This window comes from Brienomyrus brachyistius, chromosome 3, assembly GCF_023856365.1.
Source record: "Brienomyrus brachyistius isolate T26 chromosome 3, BBRACH_0.4, whole genome shotgun sequence".
NCBI lineage: Eukaryota > Metazoa > Chordata > Actinopteri > Osteoglossiformes > Mormyridae > Brienomyrus > Brienomyrus brachyistius.
This window is the reverse complement of record NC_064535.1, coordinates 17,963,307-17,985,367: the sequence shown is the minus strand read 5'-3', so window position 1 is coordinate 17,985,367 and position 22,061 is coordinate 17,963,307. Positions and strand designations below refer to the sequence as shown.

General features: G+C 43.8%; 2 protein-coding genes and 1 non-coding gene across 4 annotated transcripts in view; 2 read left to right on the top strand and 1 right to left on the bottom strand.

Annotated features, from left to right (window-relative positions):
* Positions 1 to 4,493: 4,493 nt before the first annotated feature.
* On the top strand, positions 4,494 to 9,225 carry lrmda (leucine rich melanocyte differentiation associated). Of its 2 annotated transcripts, none has more exons than XM_049009178.1 (7): positions 4,494 to 4,650; positions 5,082 to 5,182; positions 7,635 to 7,763; positions 8,368 to 8,505; positions 8,582 to 8,708; positions 8,852 to 8,936; positions 9,021 to 9,225. In XM_049009178.1, the coding sequence occupies exons 1-7, from the start codon at positions 4,525 to 4,527 to the stop codon at positions 9,098 to 9,100; spliced, it is 786 nt and encodes a 261-aa protein (XP_048865135.1). In that variant the 5' UTR covers positions 4,494 to 4,524; the 3' UTR covers positions 9,101 to 9,225. The 2 variants fall into 2 exon arrangements, with proteins under 2 accessions (XP_048865135.1, XP_048865136.1); XM_049009179.1 differs by having other exon boundaries at positions 7,635 to 7,766; positions 8,371 to 8,505.
* On the top strand, positions 6,260 to 6,449 carry LOC125739589 (U2 spliceosomal RNA). The gene has a single exon (XR_007397211.1). It is a non-coding gene; the product is annotated as a U2 spliceosomal RNA (small nuclear RNA).
* Positions 9,226 to 11,950: 2,725 nt separating the features above from the next.
* The window catches only part of LOC125738344 (calcium-activated potassium channel subunit alpha-1), a 31,552-nt gene continuing 21,441 nt past the window's right edge, over positions 11,951 to 22,061 (bottom strand). The window contains exons 17-28 of the mRNA XM_049007207.1: positions 21,271 to 21,357; positions 21,016 to 21,092; positions 14,950 to 15,043; positions 14,720 to 14,843; positions 14,395 to 14,619; positions 14,121 to 14,313; positions 13,831 to 13,944; positions 13,531 to 13,661; positions 13,250 to 13,444; positions 13,042 to 13,160; positions 12,766 to 12,960; positions 11,951 to 12,678 (exon numbers count right to left, since the gene is read on the bottom strand). Of these exons, the coding sequence (XP_048863164.1) occupies positions 12,657 to 12,678; positions 12,766 to 12,960; positions 13,042 to 13,160; positions 13,250 to 13,444; positions 13,531 to 13,661; positions 13,831 to 13,944; positions 14,121 to 14,313; positions 14,395 to 14,619; positions 14,720 to 14,843; positions 14,950 to 15,043; positions 21,016 to 21,092; positions 21,271 to 21,357 (1,576 nt within the window). The 3' untranslated portion in view covers positions 11,951 to 12,656. The remainder of the gene's footprint in view (positions 12,679 to 12,765; positions 12,961 to 13,041; positions 13,161 to 13,249; positions 13,445 to 13,530; positions 13,662 to 13,830; positions 13,945 to 14,120; positions 14,314 to 14,394; positions 14,620 to 14,719; positions 14,844 to 14,949; positions 15,044 to 21,015; positions 21,093 to 21,270; positions 21,358 to 22,061) is intronic.

Below are 22,061 nucleotides of genomic sequence, written 5' to 3'. Positions count from 1 at the left end.
AGGCCATGGTGCACAATCAAACTCCTTCCATACCCGAGTTTGAGCTTCAGCAACTACCAAAGCTGCTTTCTGCTTGGCCTGCTGGTACCTGTCAGCTGCTTCAGGTGTCTCACAAGCTCACCAAGCTCAGGAGGCCTCCTTCTTCAGCCTGACAAAAACGGTCATCAAACAGTGGCCTAGGGTGTCCTGGGCCAGGTTCACTTATGAACACCTGTGGTTAGCATAAAAGTCCAATAACTGTTCACCACTCGGATTCCAAGCAGGCAGGCCATTCCTCCCAATCGCACCCTTCCAGGTTTCACTGGCAGTCCCCCAGCAGAGTCTCCAGACGTGGTGCCTTCCAGCAAGGCCAGGTGCTCCAAACTGCCTCTACCTTCAACTGTCTCCCGATCTACATATTTATTTATGAATATTGTCACAAAACAACTTCCATAGTAAAACAGCAATTTCTCTGTCTGATGCATGCACAGAAACAGCTGTGGGCATTTACAGGCCTCTCACCTGAAGACATCAGGCAGTATTTGCAGTTGAATACAAAGTGGTATTCTTAATTTTGACCAGTAGATGACAGCATAGTATAAGACGTTTTTTTGTCTTTGTAGATTTAATGACTGTTTTATTACCCAGGCATACTTAAAGTATCATTTTAACATCTGTAAATTTAAACCATAAACTGCAAATAATACACCAAAACTACAAGTACTCTGTGAAAAAAACTTACCAACATTTGAGGATCATTTACATTTAGTTATTTAGCAAACGCTTTTGTCAAAAACAATGTACAAGTGTAGAGGATAGCACACCATAAGCATGTTGGATCATGCAGTATGCAACATGTGTGAACAGGAAGCCTTGTGGTTAATCATTGGTGGGATTTTTTGTGTCTATATGGGGAAATTCCTTGGCAGACTCTTGTATTTTCACCTAATTACTCCATATTAAAATCCCCTTTTCTAAGGTGAATGGGAGATCTGGAGGTTCATGGTCATTTGAGATTAAAGGTGGGAAGGGGGGATTGGTGCTGTTGTCCTGCCACTTTCGCCGATCACTTAAGTTGTTGAAGATAGTTTGGCTTCACGCCAAACTACTTTCTGTCTGTGCGTTCTTCCAGGTCTCTCTTTTAGCCAGGCTGCTACTTTAGTTACTTCAGTACTGCCGGAGGTTAGGTTAGGTGTAGGGCAATAACTCTCTTCTCAATCTTCTCTTTGCCAAGCTGATCCCAAGCTGATCCCGAGCTGACACTACACCGCCTGAACCCTCACCTGGACTCTTTGGAGATAATTACATGGAACCAACTGGGACTTTTAAAACTATATGGACTGGAATTAATGTCAATGTCAATACAATTTAATGCTGCCTGGTTGCCCAGAGGAGAATGGGGTAGCCTTCCGAGTCTAGATTCCTCTCAAGGTTTCTTCCTGCTAGAGGGAGTTTTTCCTTGCCACTGTCGCCTCAGGCTTGCTTGGTGGACGTTTGGGTTGGTTATATGTAAAGTACTTTGTGATAATGACTGTTGTTAAAAGCGCTATATAAATGAAATTGAATTTAATTAAATTGAATCTGCGGTGCTCATCCAGTTCCATCCTAAACAAATGGTGAGGCTTGCATGCACATGGCTGAGATCCCCCTAACCAGCCCAGTAGTTTATCAACTTCCATTTTTGTACAGCTCTGGGAAAAAATTAAGAGACCACAGGATAATTTTTTGTTTCACTCATTTCTGAATTTATGGGTATGTGTCTGGGACTAATATATATTTTTTTGCAAACTGAAGCTTGGTTCTCATTAACAAAGGGCTTCTTCCTTGCTTTGTGGGACTTCAGTCCTGCTTCTAGGAGTCTGATACAAACTGTCCTAGTAGTGAACTTCATATCTGCACTTAATGTTTCCCATTTCTTTTCATTTGATGGTCATTTCATGTTATCATCTGATTCATGAGAAACTGTCAGATACGTTGACGGTCATCACTGCCATTAGAAAATTGCTTCCACCCTCTACCTGGCTGGTTTTTGGTTATTTCCAGTGTCTCCTGTTTCACCTTGTTCATGTGTACTGCTGTTTTTGAAATTTTGAGCCTGGAAGTATCCTGCCATGTAGCCTCCTGCCAGCAGAACCAGAATTAAATCAAGATTTTAAAAATGCACATTTAAAAAAAAAAAAAAAAAAAACATGGAATGGTCTCAATTTTTTTCCAGGGGCGTGTTCCATGAAGCAGGATTTCTCAGTTAGTTTCCCCTGCCCTTTTGGGCTCACTGCGACCCTGATATGGATAACTAGCTGGCAGATGGTTAAATGTTAGAAAATTGGTATTAAGTATGGTTTTGTGGTGCACCTAACACTACTAGGTGGAGCGTAAAAGCTAACGTATGGTGTAACGTGATTAGACAATTGCATATAAACTATTTTTGTGTCTAATAGGTCCATCACAAAGAATTTAAAATCCATATAATTCAAATTACATACTACTCTGGATTTAATCAGATTTCAAGTTTATTGGGAACACCAGTGCCAGTCAACCCATTAGGTGACATAGGCAGTCACTCAGGCTGCCATTTTCTGAACTGGCAGCAACTTATCAAGCCATGTCGTAGATGCGGGAGGTGAAGTTTGCCTAGAGCGCCACATAGGCTCCAACTGATACTAGGGCTTGTATTACAAAGCAGGTTTTCTTACTTCTCTGGATAAATTGTTGATTTAAGGTAGTCTGGGCTAAATGTATGGCAGAGCTGCCCAACCCTGCTCCGGGTGATCTACCACCCTGCAGAGCTTATGTGCAGCCCAAGTTACTGGAAATAGATTATCAGGCCCTTCATTAGCACTCATTTGAGTTTTATTTACAAAAAATGTTCTGAGGGCAAGAAGATCCTAATCCTGAATCTGATTGTATAGGAGGTGGGTCCAAGCAACTAGAGGAGAGGGGACCAACTAATCCAATGTCTTGGTCCCACCTCCTCTACAATTTTATTGGTTAACTCTCTCTATTCCTCCGAGGGGTTTTTGTATGTACTGTATATTAACATAGCGCTGGATTAGTATGTACTGGCATACTCGCTAGCCAATTACCTAGCTCTGTATGTCTCTGGTGTCGTAAAAACTTCGGCTGTGTCTTCAGTTTACCTTAACTCCTACAAGTTATTCCCATAAGCAAAAATCCTGCTTTGTGAAGTACCTCTGATCTCAACCCTATTGAAAATTTGTGGGTTATGCTTAAAAGCCAGGTCCGTGCCAGGAACCCAACTACTTTACATGAACTAGAAATTCTGCAAAGAAGAGTGGTCAAATATTCAGCCAGAATTATGCCAGAGGCTTGCTAATGGCAACCAAAACATTCTGGGTGATACCTGTTGTACTTGTGTATGTAAATTTGTGACCACACCTAAAATGTGTTTTTGTAAAGAAAGCGCCATCTCATGGTAACACCCTGCAAGTGAATAAATGGGTGAGTTTAGACGAGAATTTAGGCACACCCCCAGAAGGAGGGGGGTTACTCCCTTTGGCTGGTTTTTGGCAGGCAGCTAGCAAGCAGGCAGGAGGGGAAAATTGAGGTGGCTGCATCTGTAATGTTTATTATACTTTGCAGAGAATCTGTGGGGTATGCTGGACAGACATGGAGGAAACCAGGCAGGTCAGAAATGCCACAGCTGATGCAACTGTTGAACTTCAATGCTACCTCAGTGACCAAATTATCCCCAGATATGAGGATCCATTTCAGTACTGTCAGTGTTGGGGAAGCTAGTTTTATACGGTCGCTTTTTAAGCGACAAGCTACTTAAATGTAACTAAGGGGTACCAGCAGGCAGCGTAGCAGGTTTGACTGATGCCAACTTTGTCATTAGTTCTCCGCAGTAGCATGTATTGTAATACTGTGGTAATGTCAAGCATAGTGTTAATGTTAATCGTTTGTACATAGCGTCTCTTTCTGTCACACAAGCATTTTTCTTTATCAGTTACACAAGCAAAAATATTTGTTCGTACATATGTCAAAGTACTGTAAGGTAAGGATTACCATTACACACTTCTATCACATCAGTCATATACAGAATACGACCAGTAACAACAGCGTGTATTGACCTCTGCTATTACTATTTTTTACCATCAGGGGTCATTAGCATGCACTGTATTCTGCAAAGCTTTGAATCCTTTCTGACATATTTTGATTCAAAGCTTCATTGCTTCAGAAAACTTAATCCATCACTAGACAAATACTGGAAAAAACGAGCATAGCAAAAATGTTAATTTATGAACATCATGACAAATTTCAAGGTACATAAAGCATAGGATCCACATAATGTTTGTGTGATATTCCAATATGATTTCCTCTAAGAGGTAAAATACAGTATTTTTGTAATAGAATGACTCCTGTGCAGTGTGTGCTTATTTACACATGGTGTGTCGCGGTTTGACACCGAAATACAGGTACATCCGCACAGCGAGGTTTATGTTATCTGAGATAAGACCGGACCCACGCCGAAGTGTGCTACAACCAATAGAGTCTGGCAGGCTGGTGACCGCACTGGCGCAGCTAATGCCGGCTGCAGATCACCTGACTTCGGCACGCGGAAGTGTGAAGTCTGCGCCCTCAACTGAGTCCGGCAGCAGCACAGCCACCTCACCGCGACGCACGGCAATGGCCGTCGTGGCCGGATCTCAGGTTAGTGTCTGAATCTCAGCATTTGACGTTCGTATTTGTGATTTCTGCTCCGGGTGAGAGGCGCATAGCCAGCCTGGACATTAACCCTCTTTGGTCACGTGACTCGACGGTGTGTTCCGGATACTTTCGGATATAGGTCCAAGAGTAATACCGAGTTGCTGGACTCACTGTATTTTCCATAGCTGTAGTTCCTTGTTTTTGCTCACACTGTAAACAGTTCTAGTTTTTTAGGGACATTCAGGTCTTGTGTCCATCGTGTTTTCTCTGAAGTTGTACTTGGTGTACTCAGATTAATTAACCGCATGCTTCTAACTTGAGAGGGGCATTTTTGTCTCGGTTCCTGAAAATATTTGTTCTGTATTATAATTTGTATACATGAAAGATGTACATGTGTTTTTGTGAAACTGATCCTCCTTATGTTTTATTTAAAGATTTCTTACATTGGACAAGACATTGAAGAAATCCCAGCCTCTCTTGGAGAACAGTATGGTGGGCTTGCCAGGCGTTTGGATATCAGCTTCAATCAGCTGAAGTGAGCCTCTGCTTTGTTAAGAAATTAAGCAAAAATTCCCTGGCCTTGCGTGGCTTCCTCACAGTGCAGGAACACTGTGGCTCTGAGGTTGCTCGTTCAGATCCTGTGGTCAGCAGGCTGATTTCGTTTTATCACTGGGACCTTGAGCAAGTCTCATAACTCCAGTCACTTCATGGACAGACTGACCCTCCTTTCTCAAAGACATTTGTAACTTCGGACAAAAGCATCTATTGATGCTAAATAAATGGTTGTCCTATATCATAATAACAAAATAAATTCTAATGAACTAGCGCAGGGTCTCTGTTTAACTGCTAATTTGACATAGACTGGTAAAGGAGATGATAGCAGGGTCATTAATGTGTTCATGTTGCCCCAGACACGGTCAAACCATAACTTTTCACAGCACTTAGTGTTCTAAGCAGCTGCAATTACCCAGCCAGGAGCCTTCCTTCCAGAGCATGCTTGTATGATTCCAGCTGTGGCCATTGCTCTGCAGGCAAAATCAGAAAGGATCTGTTGAGATTTAGCACATGAAAAAAGAAATGTGATACTTGCTTGATAAAGTAATCAAGTGTTTTGTCACTTAAATCTTCTTTGATTGACCTTTCACTGGTAGCTTGTTTGATTGACATTTCACCCGCAGCTTCAGGTTTATTTGCAGTTATGAGACAAGAGGCCATCTTTAGCTTCATATCAGTTGAAACAAGATCAGAAAGCAGGGCATGAGGTGCAAATTCCTGCCCTAAGTACCAGAGATGGTGTAGAAAAGGCGCTAATTCCAGTGTCTGCAATAATGTTTGAAGTTGTGCAGTAATCAGGATTTGGACAAGAAAGAGATCTCAGTTGATTGATATAGAACAAGTAGTGGCTTTACTTAGTCATGTAGGTCTATTTCATACAATCTTTGTAAAATGTAGTACTGACTGATTTGAATTATTATGCTGATACCTAAATAACAAATGTTCCACTGATTTGCACAAAGGTGCTGTACACTTTCACTCTTTCAATTAACGAAAAAGAAAATCAACACAAATCAAAAAGGCTATCCTTTTATAAACATAAGGTTTGTTTGTGGGTATTGCTTCTCTGCCTTTTGGCTAAGATCAAGCGTACTATCTGTTCTGATCAATTTAATATCTGGTTTAATATTCTTTGGCCATGCAAAAATAAGTAGCAGTTGTTCAAATTGGAAGTTTAATACTGAATTTATAAATAAACTGCAATTTTCGGGCTTTTCAACAAGCTCACCTGTTTTGAGGCAGCACTAATTGTGCTTCAAGCATGGTTAAATTTTACATTATATCTATTTTACACTAAAATCTTTATACCACAGGTAACAAAAAAATACAAGAACACTTGGAATTTTTTTTACTTTTTTGCCTATGCATTGTGAACCACGCTAGTGTGTAGAGTATATGTACTTTAACCCAGTTCACAAATAGGCCTTGAACCTTCCAAAAAACAGGGAATTCTGTAATTCAGTAAAGTCACTCTCCCTGAACACACGGACAGCTTCATACTTGTAGGACCATCTGAAGATGCATGTTTTGGGTTTGGTGGACATCCCGGACATCCCTCTGATGGTTGTGTCACTACCCATTTCCTGTTTGGTGCCGCATTAGAATTGAATCCTGTCAAGGCTCGTGCCTTCTCAGAGGGAATCATGGGAAATGTAGTCATAGGATGACATAGGCTCACTGTGATTATTGGACAGCTTCTGTGAACCTCCTGCTTCTAAGCCAGGGAATATCTGCTGATTCACATCAGAACTTTGATCTATTGTAACATATGGGCTCCTTGTCAGTGATGCTCATCTTCCCTGGTCACAATGCTGAAGGTGCTCTTCACATGAGCTCCTGGACAGGGAGGTGCTGTATGCTGTCAGAGGTGTGTGTAATGTTTCATGAGGAAGAGGATTGTGTTTGGGATGGAGAATTGATAAGTGACACCTCCTGATTGACCAGGATTCCAGTCAGTCAAGTTGGAGCCTGTGGGAACCTCTCAGGGATGCCTGTAGTGGAAGAAGCATGTCTATGAACTTCACTGCTAAAGCCACTTTTTTAGTTTCCTGTTGCTTTACTGGCCAGGCTTTGTGGTGCTGCTTGTTGCTTCACCAAGGCAGAGGGGCTGTGAAGCTGCTGATCTGGGTGTCATTGCACTAGGATTGCACGGTAAACTGATGCTGAAGAAAAACTTTGGTACTAAAATCTTGAACTGTTCAAGACAGCATTTTGAAAAAATGTTCCTTTCTCTGGTCAGTAAGTATCATTGTGCTTTCTGTGTGTATGCTTTTTTCGTAATTTTATTTATATTGTATATGTATCTTCCAGGCCACAGTTGTAAATAAGAAACATGTTCTTAATCTGTCTTGCCTGGTTAAATAAAGGTAAATGAAGAAAAATGAAAAATGTATTGTCATTTGCTGGCGTCTCTCGCTTTCACATCACCGCAGGTCGCTGGCAGGCCTGAAGGCGTTTGCGCAGCTGGAAGAGCTCGTCGCAGATAACAATCTCCTGGGAAATGACCTGGGGCTGCCCCATTTGCCTCGTCTCCGCACCCTGACGCTCAATAAGAACCAGATATCCTTTCAAAAAGGATCTTTTATTTATTTATTTTTCAAGACGATGAATCGGGCTTCCAAAACAAAGCTAAACTTTCTGCTCCTTGTGTGAGTTTAAAAAATGGTTGATTTTCCCTGTATTTTTGTTTATCCTGTATGTACCACCAGTGACCTCTGCTGAGTATTTAAAAAATGCCTTGACAAAGTATTGCCCAATACGACTGTGTTGAGACACTGAGGTTCTGGCAGATGTTCTGTGTTCTCCATCTTTGAGTCGCGGAGTAGATCCTTTGCTTGTGGGCCTTTTTATTGGCATATGTAGCCAGGTATTTAAAGCAGCTGGCAATCTGCTACCTGGCTAGGAGGGGGGCTGTCTGCTCTGTCAGATTATTCAGTTCTCTATGCAATGGAACAAAAGTAGATGTACCTGTAGAGTTCACATTTGGCTTCAGATTGGAGGGCTGATGTCATTCAACTGCAGTTCAGGGGCCATTGATCATAGAGGCGGTTGAGCTGGTATGTGAATGCACCTGTCCAGCAAATGAGACTCTGCGCTGGAAGTGGGGACTGGATGACATTAAAATCGCAGCTCTGAGACGAGTCCTCCTTAATGCTCACGTCACATCACAGACGTTGCCGCCCTGGTGGAGCACCTGCATAAAGCAACACCTTCGCTGGAGTACCTGAGTCTGCTGGGCAATCATGCATGTCCAAACGAGCTGGTGAGCCTGGAGAACAATGAGGAGGATTACCAGCGCTATAGGTGAGTCTGAGGAGCGAGGCTACATCTGGACGGGGGACCTGTGAGAATGGGATCTGTGACCTCTTGTCCCTGGCAGGCATTTTGTGCTGCACAAATTGAACAAGCTGAAGTTCCTGGACAGCAGACAGGTGGGTGAGCGTGAGCGGGCAGAGGCAGAGACACGAGGGGCCTTCATGAAGGTGGTGAAGCCCACGGCTGAGGCGGTAAGGACCCTGCGGCCGGGGGGGTCAAACTGGAGAAAAAGCCTCAAAACACAGAGGGACGAGGTAAAGAGACAATGTTGTTATAAATAGAACTGTGGAGGCCTGCACTCAAATCCTGCACCCTGTTTGTGCGTCCTGACCAGGACTGTGATAATGCCAGGAATGAACCTGTGAGCCAGCAGTATACTCCACTGCCTAAAGGCTCACAAGACGACAAAGGCCACAAAGGTGGGTGAGTGTGGCAAGCAGACCGCAGCCTGCCTGTGAACATCTGGCCGTGTAGAACTGATCATGTGTGGCTATATGTTGCAGGGGTGTTTGCCAAGTGCCGCTACGCTTACTATGGAAAGCACTCCGAGGGCAACCGCTTCATCTGCAATGATCAACTGTGAATTAGAAAGTGATGGTTTAGTGACAGAAAAGTTTTTTGTAGATGTGTGAAAAATATTTGTATTTATTGTCTTTCCAGGTTAGGCAGCCCAGCTAATAATAATAGAATAAATCCATATTCCCACAACCTCTGTGTTTTGTCCCCATTTTTGTCCTGTGTGGTATGAGTGTGGCCACATTTTTCCCAGCAATATAAAGCCCCTAGTGACAGTCTTGATCTGCTCCATCTACACTCTGTGGAATATGCAGAACCACACAGGAGACAAGAAGGAAACCTCAGCGATGTGCTCCTCTACCATGGGTTCAGTCAGGGGCGGACTGGTAGGCAGGACAACCAGGCCAGCTGCCAAAGGGCTCAGGTTCCCACAGTGAGGTCAAAGTACTAATGTCATGGATATTATATGAATGTTACATGCTGCTTTTTTATATATACAGTCTTATTATGGTGGGAGTCATAAAACAAAAAATATTTGGTACAATACTTAAAACTATTTTGAAATATAATAGTTTAATGTTTTGAAGTCAAGCTAAGTTGTGGAGGCATGTATTTAACAAAAAGATCATGTGTGGAATTCCCTAAATACTGCAGTGCATGATGGGTACGATATTTGGAGGCTACTTAAATTTCATCATGTACAACTGGCCTAACCAGGCCCTAGCTGTGAATTTAGAAAGGGGCTGCACTATGGTCCATTTTTGCCCCAGGGACCAGTGTTCAGTTGTTCCGCTCCTGGGTATGGTATCTCCGCTTCTCCCTGAGAGTTTATAAGCACTAGGGCGCACTAGTGTAGTATAACCTAATGGTCATACCCTTGCTTTCCTCCATGGGATGCAATTTGATTTTCTGCGGAGCAGTTTGATGTCTGTGGAAGTGGGGGCGTGGTCAGAAATGACTATACTACAAAACTAACAAGCTGTAAATGTTAAACAGAAAGAAGTCAGTCCATGAGTATGTATGATGAACATAAGATAAGAGAATGATTTGCTCATGGGAAATGTTGATATCTGTAGGTGGAGCCTGAGTGGTTAATGTATGTCTCTAAGATTTTTACACCTATCAATCACAAAGGGGCACAGACTCGGCAACATGAACATGGCATGTCTGCTATACTCACCACAGATGGTGTGAAAGAACTAGCTAGACATCTAATTAGCTGACTGGAGTGGGGTCTCATGCGGCAACAAACAAATTAACCATGATAATGCTGAACATGTCTCAGCACTCAAAAGTGTTAGAAAATGAAGCCAGACACTATAATGGAATCATTAAGCCTTTGTTATTAAACCAAAAGCAATGCTGATAAGTAATTTGCCATTGCTCGCCTTACACAGAACGGCAACTCTACCTACCGTAACTCGAGAACTACGGGGAGCTGGTGCAATGAGATGTTAGGTATTCCTTAAGGCCACTTCATACTTCACTTTTCTGCATCTGCTTTTGGTTGCGCACTGGGGATAAAAATTTTGTCTTCATGGTTGTGTACTGGAAAGCTGTGGATGGTGTGCGTGTAGCACCATTAGTGATATGAAACCATGTGACGCTACCTTTACGGCAACAACTTGAAAAAATTTGGAGATGTTCATGACATGATCTAGCTTTAGTAAAAAATTGATCAATTTTGAAATATAGGTTTTTTTGTTATTGAATTTTTTATATTTTAATCGGTTATTACATAGTAATTATTCATATGGGAATGGCATGTTATTTGTTCAAGCTATAGAGTTGGACAATAGCTTTAAAACAATATAAGGCCCACTTCTGTGCAGCTTATATTAAGGTAAATATAGCCAGTCAAATTCATTTCAATTTAATGAGTTACTCATGTAACCAAATCAGCATGTCAAGTTTCGATAAAATCCATGACGATGAGGTTCAAAAGTGTGATGATTTGACATGGAACGACCCCTCATTGACTATCGCTTGTACCTGGTTGTAACAGCAGGTCCCCTCTCATTTACGTAACATTTCCGTGTTTAGTTAAAACAGTAGTTAGTGCTGCTGCCTCACAGCAAGGTCCTGAGTTTGGTCCCAGGTCCTTTCTGTATGGAGTTCAAATGCTCTTCCCGTGTTCGTTTTGCCAGGGGCTCCGGTTTCCTCCCATGGTCCAAAAGCATGCAGGATAGGTTGATTGATGAGTCTAAATTGGCCCTGTTGTTCTGTGCGTGTGAGTGTGTGCGTCCTGTGATGTGTCGCCGACTGCCCAGGGTTGGTTCCTGCCTGCGCCCATTGTTCCCAGGATAGGCTCCAGTCCCTCCCGCAACCACAGTTGGGATTAAGCGGTTTCAGAAAATGGATGGATGGATGGCAAACAGTTGTCCAAAGTGACATACAAGTGAGGCAAAGAGCACATCAGAAACATACATGCCGTCAAGGAGTCAATTAGCACTGTCAGATCAGCAGGACGCATGGTGATTCCAGGTGTGAACAGGGTCAATGAGGTATAAGTGCAGTTAGGCTCAGCTACGCAACATATTCCATACATAGCAAGAACCTAACAGGACTATTCAATGACCAGAAGAGAGAATATTCAGGGAGTATAAAGAGGCATTGAGCTAATAGAGGAATTCATGGAAAAGATTAGTCTTGAGGCGTTGAGGTGGACAGGAAAAATTGACGACCAGATGTGGTTTGGTAGCTCATTCCATCATCGGGTCTGGGGCTCCACAGACAATCTCATCTTTCATTTGGTAGATTTCATTTTCATTTCATTGCTGGATGTGAACGTTCCGCCTCTTAGTTACTCAGGCAATTTTAAAGACACACTTGATATGGATTTTCTCTATGTCACCATATTCTCTGGTCATGTGGAATGCAGGAATGGAGGAGAAATGAGAACAAATCACACCAAAGATGTGGAAATACAGATTTCTTTTATTATTATTAGCTGAAGCTGAAAATTGTACAATACTACTGGTACAGGAATAATGTGACAATACAAATTGACACCGTGTACAATTATTGTACAGACGGCAGTTTTTCAGCTACTCTTACACTTATAACCTTATGATAGCTAATAAGTCTACTGGTATTCATTAGTCCTCCTCATCCGCTTCTTCTCATGCCACTTTTCGCTGTAGTGGGTCTTCAGGGATCCTCCTTTTCATGTTTCGCCTTGTGATGGATGCTAAGGGTGCCGTTGTGTTTCCCCAGCCGTGACTGAGCAGTTTAAAAGGAGGACCCCTCCATGCCCACGTTACGCAATATGTGGCATCTCCCAATCTCCAAGTGAAGCTACACGCTATGGGGCTCGTGTTATTAAACGGAACAAAAAAATGCAGCTCAGTCACGGTTTGGGACGGCTCCGTCTCCATCTAAGACTCAGGGAATCTCGTTTTTTTTCTTTGAAATCAGATTAAGTTTTTTGTCTAAGAGGACCTTGTGAGTCTCGTATGGAAAGGGGTTATATGCAAACATTTCTGGATCGAAGGAGGACAAATGAATCGCTTGTCGTTCATGGCTGTTCCCCGACTTCTCTGATCAGGGACTGCTTGTCGACTGCCGCTAGGCTGTATAGTTGGTGGCCTTCGTCTAATCGTTCCTGGGTGGGGGCTCTTGCTTCATCTGTAGACTGTTTCCTTTCTGTAGGGACAAGATATGTGCAGCGATAAACAGACATACAAACAGGCGTCATTGTTGATCTCTATACTGACATACAGTGGCACGTACTTCTTGCGTCCTGGCCGGTTGGCTGTGGTGATGGAGTGCAGAGAAGCGCTCTTCTTGCCGGATGAGTGGGAGGAGTGGGAGGAATGGGACAGGCTGGTGCGCGATTGGCCTGCATTGTGGTCAAACTGCATCAGGCAGAAGATCAGGTCTGAGGGCACCAGCTCAAACTCGTATGGCGGGTTGGTTATGACGTACCTAGGTCAGAACAGCAACACTCTGCATGACTTTCCACCAGCACTGGATCACACCCAAAAACGTAACAACGCACTAACTCACCGCTTGACGCACTGACTTGGTATGGTGAGATGTGCGTCCCTTAAGCGGTAGATACCGAAGCAAAGCATGTTGTATGTCTTTAAAGCTTTGCAGAAAAGGTCCCCGTAACAGCCCCCATCCTGTAAAGACACAGCTGTCACCATTAATTTTATCTGACATGAATAAATAAGCTCCAGCTACTGGTCTGGTTACATATGTCAGGACTCACCCCTAGGTCGGCAAAGGGCCCATCGTACAGGGCCAGCTGTGCTACCCGACAGCGGTCTCTGTTGGCCAGTGTCTGAGGTGTGCTATAGCCTCCCCGTAAGGCGTTCTCTTCAGCCAGCAGAGCCTCAAGTTCCGGGGTGGCCCCTCCGGTCACCAGCGTGCGGATCAGTGTCAGGATGTTGTCATTGAAGTAAGTCTGTGGTGATACGGGTCAGATGCTCAGGTGGCCACAACTAGACCAGCTAGGATGATAGAAAAGGGCTCGTTTTGACAGTGGCTTACCGCGCTCATCAGGGAGTCCAGCACACTGACGGCAAAAGCCGTCCCGCAGGCGAAGGGCTGCGTGAGGTAAAGTTCTGTGTCGGGGTCGTCGTCATCATCCTGGTCAAGGAACTGCACATTGGAGTCGTTCACTGAGGATACGAACATGGCGCATTTAATGGCTGGGTAGGAGCATTGTATCATGTTTCGGATTTATGAAACATATTAATACATGCAAAACTGGTACAAGGGGACAACGTATGCCAAGCCCATTAACACGATGGATGATGGTGGAGACGAGCCGCTGAGAGGGGTACTCACCCAGTTCTGTTATGATTGGGATGTTCGATCCTGTTGTGACGGAGGCCTGACGTGCTAAGCCATGAGCTGGGCTGTTGTCTGGAGATGTCCTATCCATTCCAGGGGGTGTGAAACCTACAAAATACGGAGGAAGGGATGCGCATGACACAGCTGTTGAGCAGAGAATCTATGAATGAGAAGCTAGCAGCATCGACGCACCCAAGCAAGCCACGCCACACACTTTTATCTAAATTGTTCCCTGGCTCTCCTTCATCTCTGTGAACAATGCTGGTTCCTACAATGCTTCTCACCTTGGGAGTTAGCCTGCAGGACTCCGATTGTGTCGTCGAACTGCATGGACTTGATGTTGAGTGTCGCCAGGATGCACTCCTTGTCCTGCAGAGAGGCGTCATCGATGTTGTTTTGGTTGGCCGACAGGATGACGCACATGTCGCAGAGGTTGATGTTGACGGCCCTCAGGTCGGCTCGGCTTAATGGTGTACCCTTGGAGTGCAGGAACAGAAAGATCCCGTTAGTTGAGCTTGCCTAACCAGAAGCGACTTTGCCCGACCCAAGATTACTCACGGGCAGGATGGAGACTTTGGGGAAATTGTGAAGAGTCTCCCACTCCCTCTTCAGGTACTCCAGAGAGCCCACAAACACTATGGGCTTCAACTCATGGTAGTGAAAGTTGCTGGCTCTTAAGGGCATGACTAAGTTCCGCAGCCCCACTAAAGCAGATGTGACATCTCCAAATATGCAGACCACGACATGGCCGCTCAGGACCGTCATGGAGGCCTCGCTGCGAGTCTGGGAAGATGAACGACACAGAGCATAGTCAGGCAGCAGGCAGGACTGCTTGTACATGATTAAAGGAATGGGCACGTGGACGGTAGACTGCTCCTCTCACCAGGATAGCCTTCTCTATGTCTTTAGACGGGCACCAATGAAACATCCCCGTGGAGTCATACTTCTTCACGTTGGCATCCATGTCATTGATTTGCTCTTTTCCTGGAATGAGCAGCGGATCATGCCTGTCCAGAAAGCAAAGCGCAAAGGTCTCAGTCCAGGGACGAGAGTAACTCCTCCCACACCTGACCAGATGAGATGTATAGTTATACATATAAGCATAATAATCACCTTACAGTCTTAGCTGGACAGTTTGGTGAATTTCTCATCCCCCCATTTCGTTGCTTTTTTTTAGGTGACAGACTTGACGGGTGCTCGTCCTCAACTGTAAACGCACAGGTCAGCGTCAGTGGGAACACGCCGCAGTGCGGGCGAGTGCGCAGCCCGAGGTACAGCTTGGGGTGGGGTGGTGTGGGGGGGGTCTCAGACCCGGGAGAGACAGACACAGGATGTGTCTCTGGAGCTTTTACATGAGAACACGCTTGCCTCTCCTGTGGCTAGTACGCAGGACTCAGGTAAGTTTTGCCGTTGGTGAGGCGGATCGACAGTCACAACACAGATAACCGAAAATTTAACTAGTGTATCTGGGGATAAAACATCCAGGCATCTTTAACCCTGTTCACTGCATTAGAAGAGCCATGGCTTAACCACAACAATGAACAGATTACAACTCACTATCAGTGTGTCTGAATGCCACTGAGGACCATGCGTCACAGGAAATGGAAATGAGGCACCGGCCCTTTAAATGATCATGAGTACATGGGGTACCAGTGAAAACTTAGATTGTCATCAGAGACTAATTCAAGTATATAGGCGAGATGGAAAGACCGTGCAAAGCTGGTGGAATGACGCCTGAATCACTGAGGGCGGCTGTGTACATAGCGGAAAGCCATTTTATACCATTTAATACAGGCACTGAGACCTGGGCAACTGCTGCAGCTATAGCAATGTGCATTTGTACAGGTCTGGTCATTCTGAGAGAGGGTAAACCAGGCCAAAAATGGTCAGGTTTGTGTATGCTGCCTGTGAGAGGCCTCATAATAAAAACTGGAAATAACAGGAGGTATGCAGTTGTTGTATGACGATAATCCTATTACCAGGGATGGACAACTGGTACACAAGTACGCATTCACCTTTATAAGCAATACATGCGGCAATCGACTGTTATAACAGCATGAATGCGTACGTATTTTATGTGCATTTGTGCCGATATGACAAAAAATCGTTGTGCATTTTAACCTCTATACCGCAAATGAAGTATTAATTAGCATATAAAGGTTAAAATGCATGATAATTTATTGTCATATCAGTGCAAATGCACATTAAATACGTACACATTCACGCTGTTACAACAATCGATTGCCGAACATGCCGCTTTGAAAGGTGAATGTGTACTTGCGTACCAGTTTTGTCAATCCCTGCCTCTTACTAAAGTTATATAACATACTTACACAAAGACCCAATGATGCACGACCTGACGCTGGAACGCTGTCAACAAAGCATGTGTATTCACTCATGGTTGTAGGAGTTTTAATGAGACACTCTAATTACATTACCTTGTGCATATTATGGAGAATTAAGTGATATAGTATATGCTATGCAAACTGGTGTTTGTGGCCATTTTCCCTCGAAAGCACTGCTGCTTTTCCCTCACTGTGAGACATCATTCCTGTGGCAGGTGTGAGGTTAGTGTGGGGCGCAGCACAACCAGCATGTCAGCACCTGCTCTAGTAACCCAGACTACACACAACAGCGAGCAGCCACAGCAGCCGGTGAAGAAAGCGTTTCAGATCTGTCCTTCCCCAAACAAATCTGAGCAACGTGACTATGACTGGGCATGATTCCCATCCTCCACAACGGAGCATGAAACAAAAAGAATAAAAAAAAAAAAAAAAACTTACTCAACTGGACACATCCATTAGAGCTACCAAGCCGGAGCTGGAAATGCAGGGTGGAAATGAATACAGACAAAGACACCACTGGACACCACATGGCTCTGCTGGTCAGGCACTGGGTAGGACCGATGAAGAGTGAGTCAGGTAATTGCGAAAAAGGAATGACAGTGTGAGATTCGAATTAGCGCATATGATAGACAGGCAGAGATGGCTAAGCTCACTGCACAGAGATGGATAATAAACTCACAGTGCTTCATAACATCACACATGCAGACAGATGCTTAGTTTTTCCAGGACATGCAGACAGAGACGGTCAGTGAAGCAGTATTTTACTGAACATGCAGACAGAGATGGTCAGAGAAGCAGTATTTTACTGGACATGCAGATAGATCTCACACAGTTAAAAAAAAGGATAAAAACAAACTCATCACAGTCATTTTCTGCCAAAACATCATAGACTGAATACAATGGCATCCGGGCCTGTTGCCAATCCACTGTCTTAAAAAATCCAACATGGTAATAATTAATGCCTTATGCAAGACGCATCAAAATAAGTATAGGCCCACTACTAAACCGCAGTGCTTCTCCATCATCATGAAGCTCTTGTTAAAGGCTGCTTGGAAAAGGCATAGGATGCAGGGCTGTTCTTGACGGAGCCTTCTGTGAAATAATATGAAAGCTGTCATATACATCTGAAAAAGAGGAGCTGAAGCCCATGCAAGGGGGGCAGGATGGTTAACCTCTACAGGTACACTGTTCATCCCAATGCATTCTGGTAAAGGGAATGTACTGTAGATGTAATGCAAGGTCACCTGCAGTTGGGAGAATTTAAATTATGTAAATCTGTTTTCATCAAATATGCATCCCACCCCAGAGCAAGCCAGGTTCAGTCAGGAGGAAAAAATTATAAGTATGCTATGGGCAGCCAGTAAACCTCACAGCTGCAGTATACACAAAAAACAATAGAACTATTCAAATCCCCCCATCTAGTAAACCCAAAGATGTGGGAGACAAAGAGGCAGGACAGAGAGAGGACACCACCGTGAAACACCGGCTGAGGCACATAACCGGGGGATGAGGGACAGAACTGGGTTTAGGGCGGGATGAACTGCAGCTAGGAGCATAGGATCATTTCATTACTGCTTGTGAAAGTGCAAGCTTTGATATCCTCTCCATTGGATGATTGACGCAGCTAAAAGCACATCAGTCATAGCAGGGCGACCGTCAGATGATGTTGATCCATGGACCTCTGCGCAAGCTCTCTCTACAGGAGCCGGATCTCACACACACCCCAGTGGAGCTGCAGTCAATGACACATCCCGGGACCGGCGGTCATGGTGAGGCATGCACACACATGCATGTTAGCCATGGCCATGCAGGACTGACGCGTGACCACGTCACTGATGTCGTTGTGTTAGGGGCACACGAACAATGACACGAGACTACAGGACGACAGAGGACTTAGTCACACACACTCAACACCTGGCGCTGAGTCCTCAAAGCAACGCGACGTCACATTGCAAGGAATGCCATCAGCGGGGCCCGCCTCAAAGGGACACTGCATTCGTTGTAGAATGGTATTAACTGTGAACGCAGTCCTCTGTTTACAGCTGCCCAGAGAGGACAGCGATAGCAGATTGAGGGGCAGTACGTGCATCCATCATTCCATCGGTGCATTTTTGATTGGTGTACTTGAACTGAATAGCCCAATGATGGCATTGACAAGAAACCGATTTTGTGGAGCTCAGTCTGTGAGTCAGTAAAACTGTGAGGGGAGGGAAAATCCAGACGCATCGTGGTCAAAAAGCCATCGGCTGTTTTCCGGAAAGAGCGCCACAGCGCGTCGAAGCAGCCCCACTGCTAATAACACCGCTTGTTTGCATAGGGGTCACATCGGGGACACGCCTAAGGGGGTTGCAGCCACGACACCAGCACATGCAACACAGAGAAATAAACCACCGCTAAAGACAGCTGGACTAAACTCTGGCCAACAGGGAACCTGTTTACTCACAATAAATCACTACCAGTGAGCAGTTAAAGTACAATGTTGTATTCCAAGGAAGCAAAGGGGAAAAGACACATCAGAAACATGTCAATGGTCATAAAAAGCACAAATCACCCTCCAAATGTCCACCCTGCTGTACCTGACAAATACGGTAAACAGACCAAGGAATCAGAAAATCATGGCGCACATACAGTACACAAATATACATGGAACATGTATGAAAACGGGTACATTTCTGTATTGATAATGATGTCTCCCTATTATATTGTCCTGATTTCAACAGCTTCTCAGATAAATTATACATGCAAGTAGCTGCATAACAAATTACACATAAATGGGTTAGACTATGAAACTGAAACACCTGGTGTGATGACTACAGCCAACACAGTAAGACCTTAAATTCTCACATCCTTAGTTCATTATCTGTATGCTTTATCTAATTAAACTGCTTTATTTACAGTAATAATTCATAGGTCTTAGTTGATGTGTTTTGCCTTTAGTGTTAGGTGTAGTGCACATATTTTGATATTGTAGGGTTGTGTGCAGTGATTGTCTAAATGAATCTTCTGGTTTGCAGTTTGGTTGTGGGGAATGGTCTTTTCCATTCAACATAAAGGTGTGGCTGAGGGCGGAGGTCTCTTAAAGGACAACTCCTGGAGCAGGAGTGAACCATGTGCTGCCATGGCAAGAGGGGGGAGTTGGGGTTTAGCTGTGTTTTGCTTTATTTAGTTATATGTAGTGCTCATTTGGTTTACCTCTTATTTTGTGTTAATTGGTTTGGCCAAACTGCTATATATGTATCCTCACGTCTCCTTACAGGGAAGGTAAGTTTGTTTCAGTTACTATTTTGTTTTGTAATATTAAGTTATGTTTGTTTTTTGTTGACCTCTGTTATGGGCCCAGTTATTAAGGTCTTGAGTTTTGTTACTGTCTGTATTTTGAGGGTCAATAAAGTCCAATTTCTTTAATGAAGCTCCTGTGTTTCTTGCCTTACTGCTTGGTCCCTCACACCTGGTATTAGATCATAACAATTTATTAGTATGGTGTAAGGCCTCCTTTTGCAGACTATACAGCATCCATTCATCTTGGGAATGACGGATACAAGTCCTGCGCAGTGGCCAGAGGGATTTTGAGCCATTCCTCTTGCAGAACAGTGGCCCTGTCACTGTGCAATGCTGGTCGAGGAAATCATTTCCTAACTCGCTCCTCTAAAGCACCCTAAAGTAGCTCAATAAACTTCACTTGCATGTTCATCAAACCGCTCTGTCACCAGGTTTGCTGTGTACTGGTGCATTATCCAGATACATGGCATCACTGTACCATGGTACAATGTTGGAACCATTGAGTGAACATTCTTCAGTCCTTCAGAATGGTTCAATAGTCCTTGGCAGTGATGTGCCCATCTAGAACAAGTGGTGGGCCTAAGGAATGCCATGGTATTACAGCCCAAACCATCACTTATCCACCCCTGTGCTGCACTCTGCGTGCACAACAGTCTGGGTGGTCATCTCTTTGGGGCTTCTCTACACCGGAACTCTCCCGGATGTGGGAAAGGCAGTGCAGGTGGGCTCATCAGAGAACATGTTTCATAGTGCCTGCAGCCCAAGATTTATGCTTTGGTATGTTGGTACCATTGAAACCAGTGTTTGGAATTGGCACGAGGTTTGGGTACAGCTCCTCGATCATGAATATTGACCCTGTGGTGCTCCTGTCAAACAGATTTGGTAGAAGTAAGTCAGGTGAGGTGCGCATTTAATTCTGCAGCTGTAGTTTTATGTTTTCTGGATGAAATCCAGGTTAGTACCCAGACATCCCTTTCAGACAGCCTCCTCTTGTATGCAGTTACTCCTGTTGGACATGGTGCATCCTTTGTGGTGGTATGCTGATATTACCTTGGATATCTTGGCTTTGGATATACCACAAAGAATTGCTGTCCTGGTAACAGATGCACCAGCTAAACGCGGACCAACTATTTGTCCTCTTTTGAACTCTGTCTCCCCTTGTGTTGTGTGGATTGTAATATTTTATGTACAGGTGTGCGATTGCTCTGCTAATTCAATCTTCACACTCTACTCTTACTAATGGAATGTGAAGCTCATTCCATGAGAAGACTGGCCACCAGGCCGCAAATATATAGGCACGAAATCTCAAACACTATTGGCCAGGTATTCCTGTTTCGTTGTCCACCCCCTGAAAATAATATTAATCTAGCAGCCACACTGCAGAAACACAGGACAATTAACAGGACACGCAGCACAGATATAGCTACTGACTTAGATGGCTGATGCTGATATGACAGTGTTGGGGGGGGCAATGCAGAGAACTTCATGAAATGAAAAAGACCTGCCAGATCAGGCTGTACCTGCAGAGACAGGGACGGGTATACAGTATACTCACATCGCTTACAGCCACACTTCTTTATTCTTTTGGGGTCTGTGATGTCATCGTGACAGGCTTTGCAGTAGAAAAATGCTCTACAAAAATAACAACACAGACATTTCCGTAGGCTGATGAAAAGTGAGACCGCATCCAAAACAGACCAAATCAAACTTATTAAAACATGAATCACGATGTGAAAAGCGGCTGGTTTCTGCCTCTGTCCGGGGAATGGAATGTCTCATTATAAGTCCAGTATAAAACAGGAAAACTTACCTCTTTACTTCTTTGGCATCACTGGCAATGAAGAACCCCAGGGTGCCTTCTTTAATCTTAACATGGTTTCCAGGGTTGATCAGAATACTGTTACAAGAATACAAAGGAAAGAGATTGGTTATTAGTCTCTAACAAACAAATAAGGAACCTGAGTAATCTAGAAAATGTAACAGATTTGATGAAAACACATACAGAATTAGACAGAGTGTGCTTAGAATAGAACATCTTTACTGTCGATATCGGCATTTATTACGGCCAAGGATTGACAATTAAAAAGACAGAGAGGCTGAAGACGGATCCTTCACCATGTTTTGTGTTGACATTGCATAGTATATCCACCAGAGGGCACACAGCAACTCTCCTGTCAGCAACTCATGTATTTGGAACATGCATTTGACTTTTGAAAACTAATATATTTTGTTGTACTTTTCTTAAAAGTACTATTTATGACAATAAAACAAGTTTTAGACTGCATTATATCATGTTATCTTGGTGAGGACTTTTAAATTACACATAACAAACTTTAGGGAAAATCTTTGTTTAAAGTGAAAATATATTATTGGGCAATAGCCAGTATAGTATAACTGTATCAATAATCCTCAAATCTCAAAATTGGTATTGGTATCGGAAAATCCTGTATGGGTGAGACTGTAATTGTCTTTGTGCATGAACAATGAAATACTGTAAATATTTTCAGATTTTCCATTATTTATGTGCTCTTGACAAGTGTAGGATATTAACAAAAGTCTGTTATGGATAAAGAAATGAAAAGTAGCCTTAGGGTGCACACA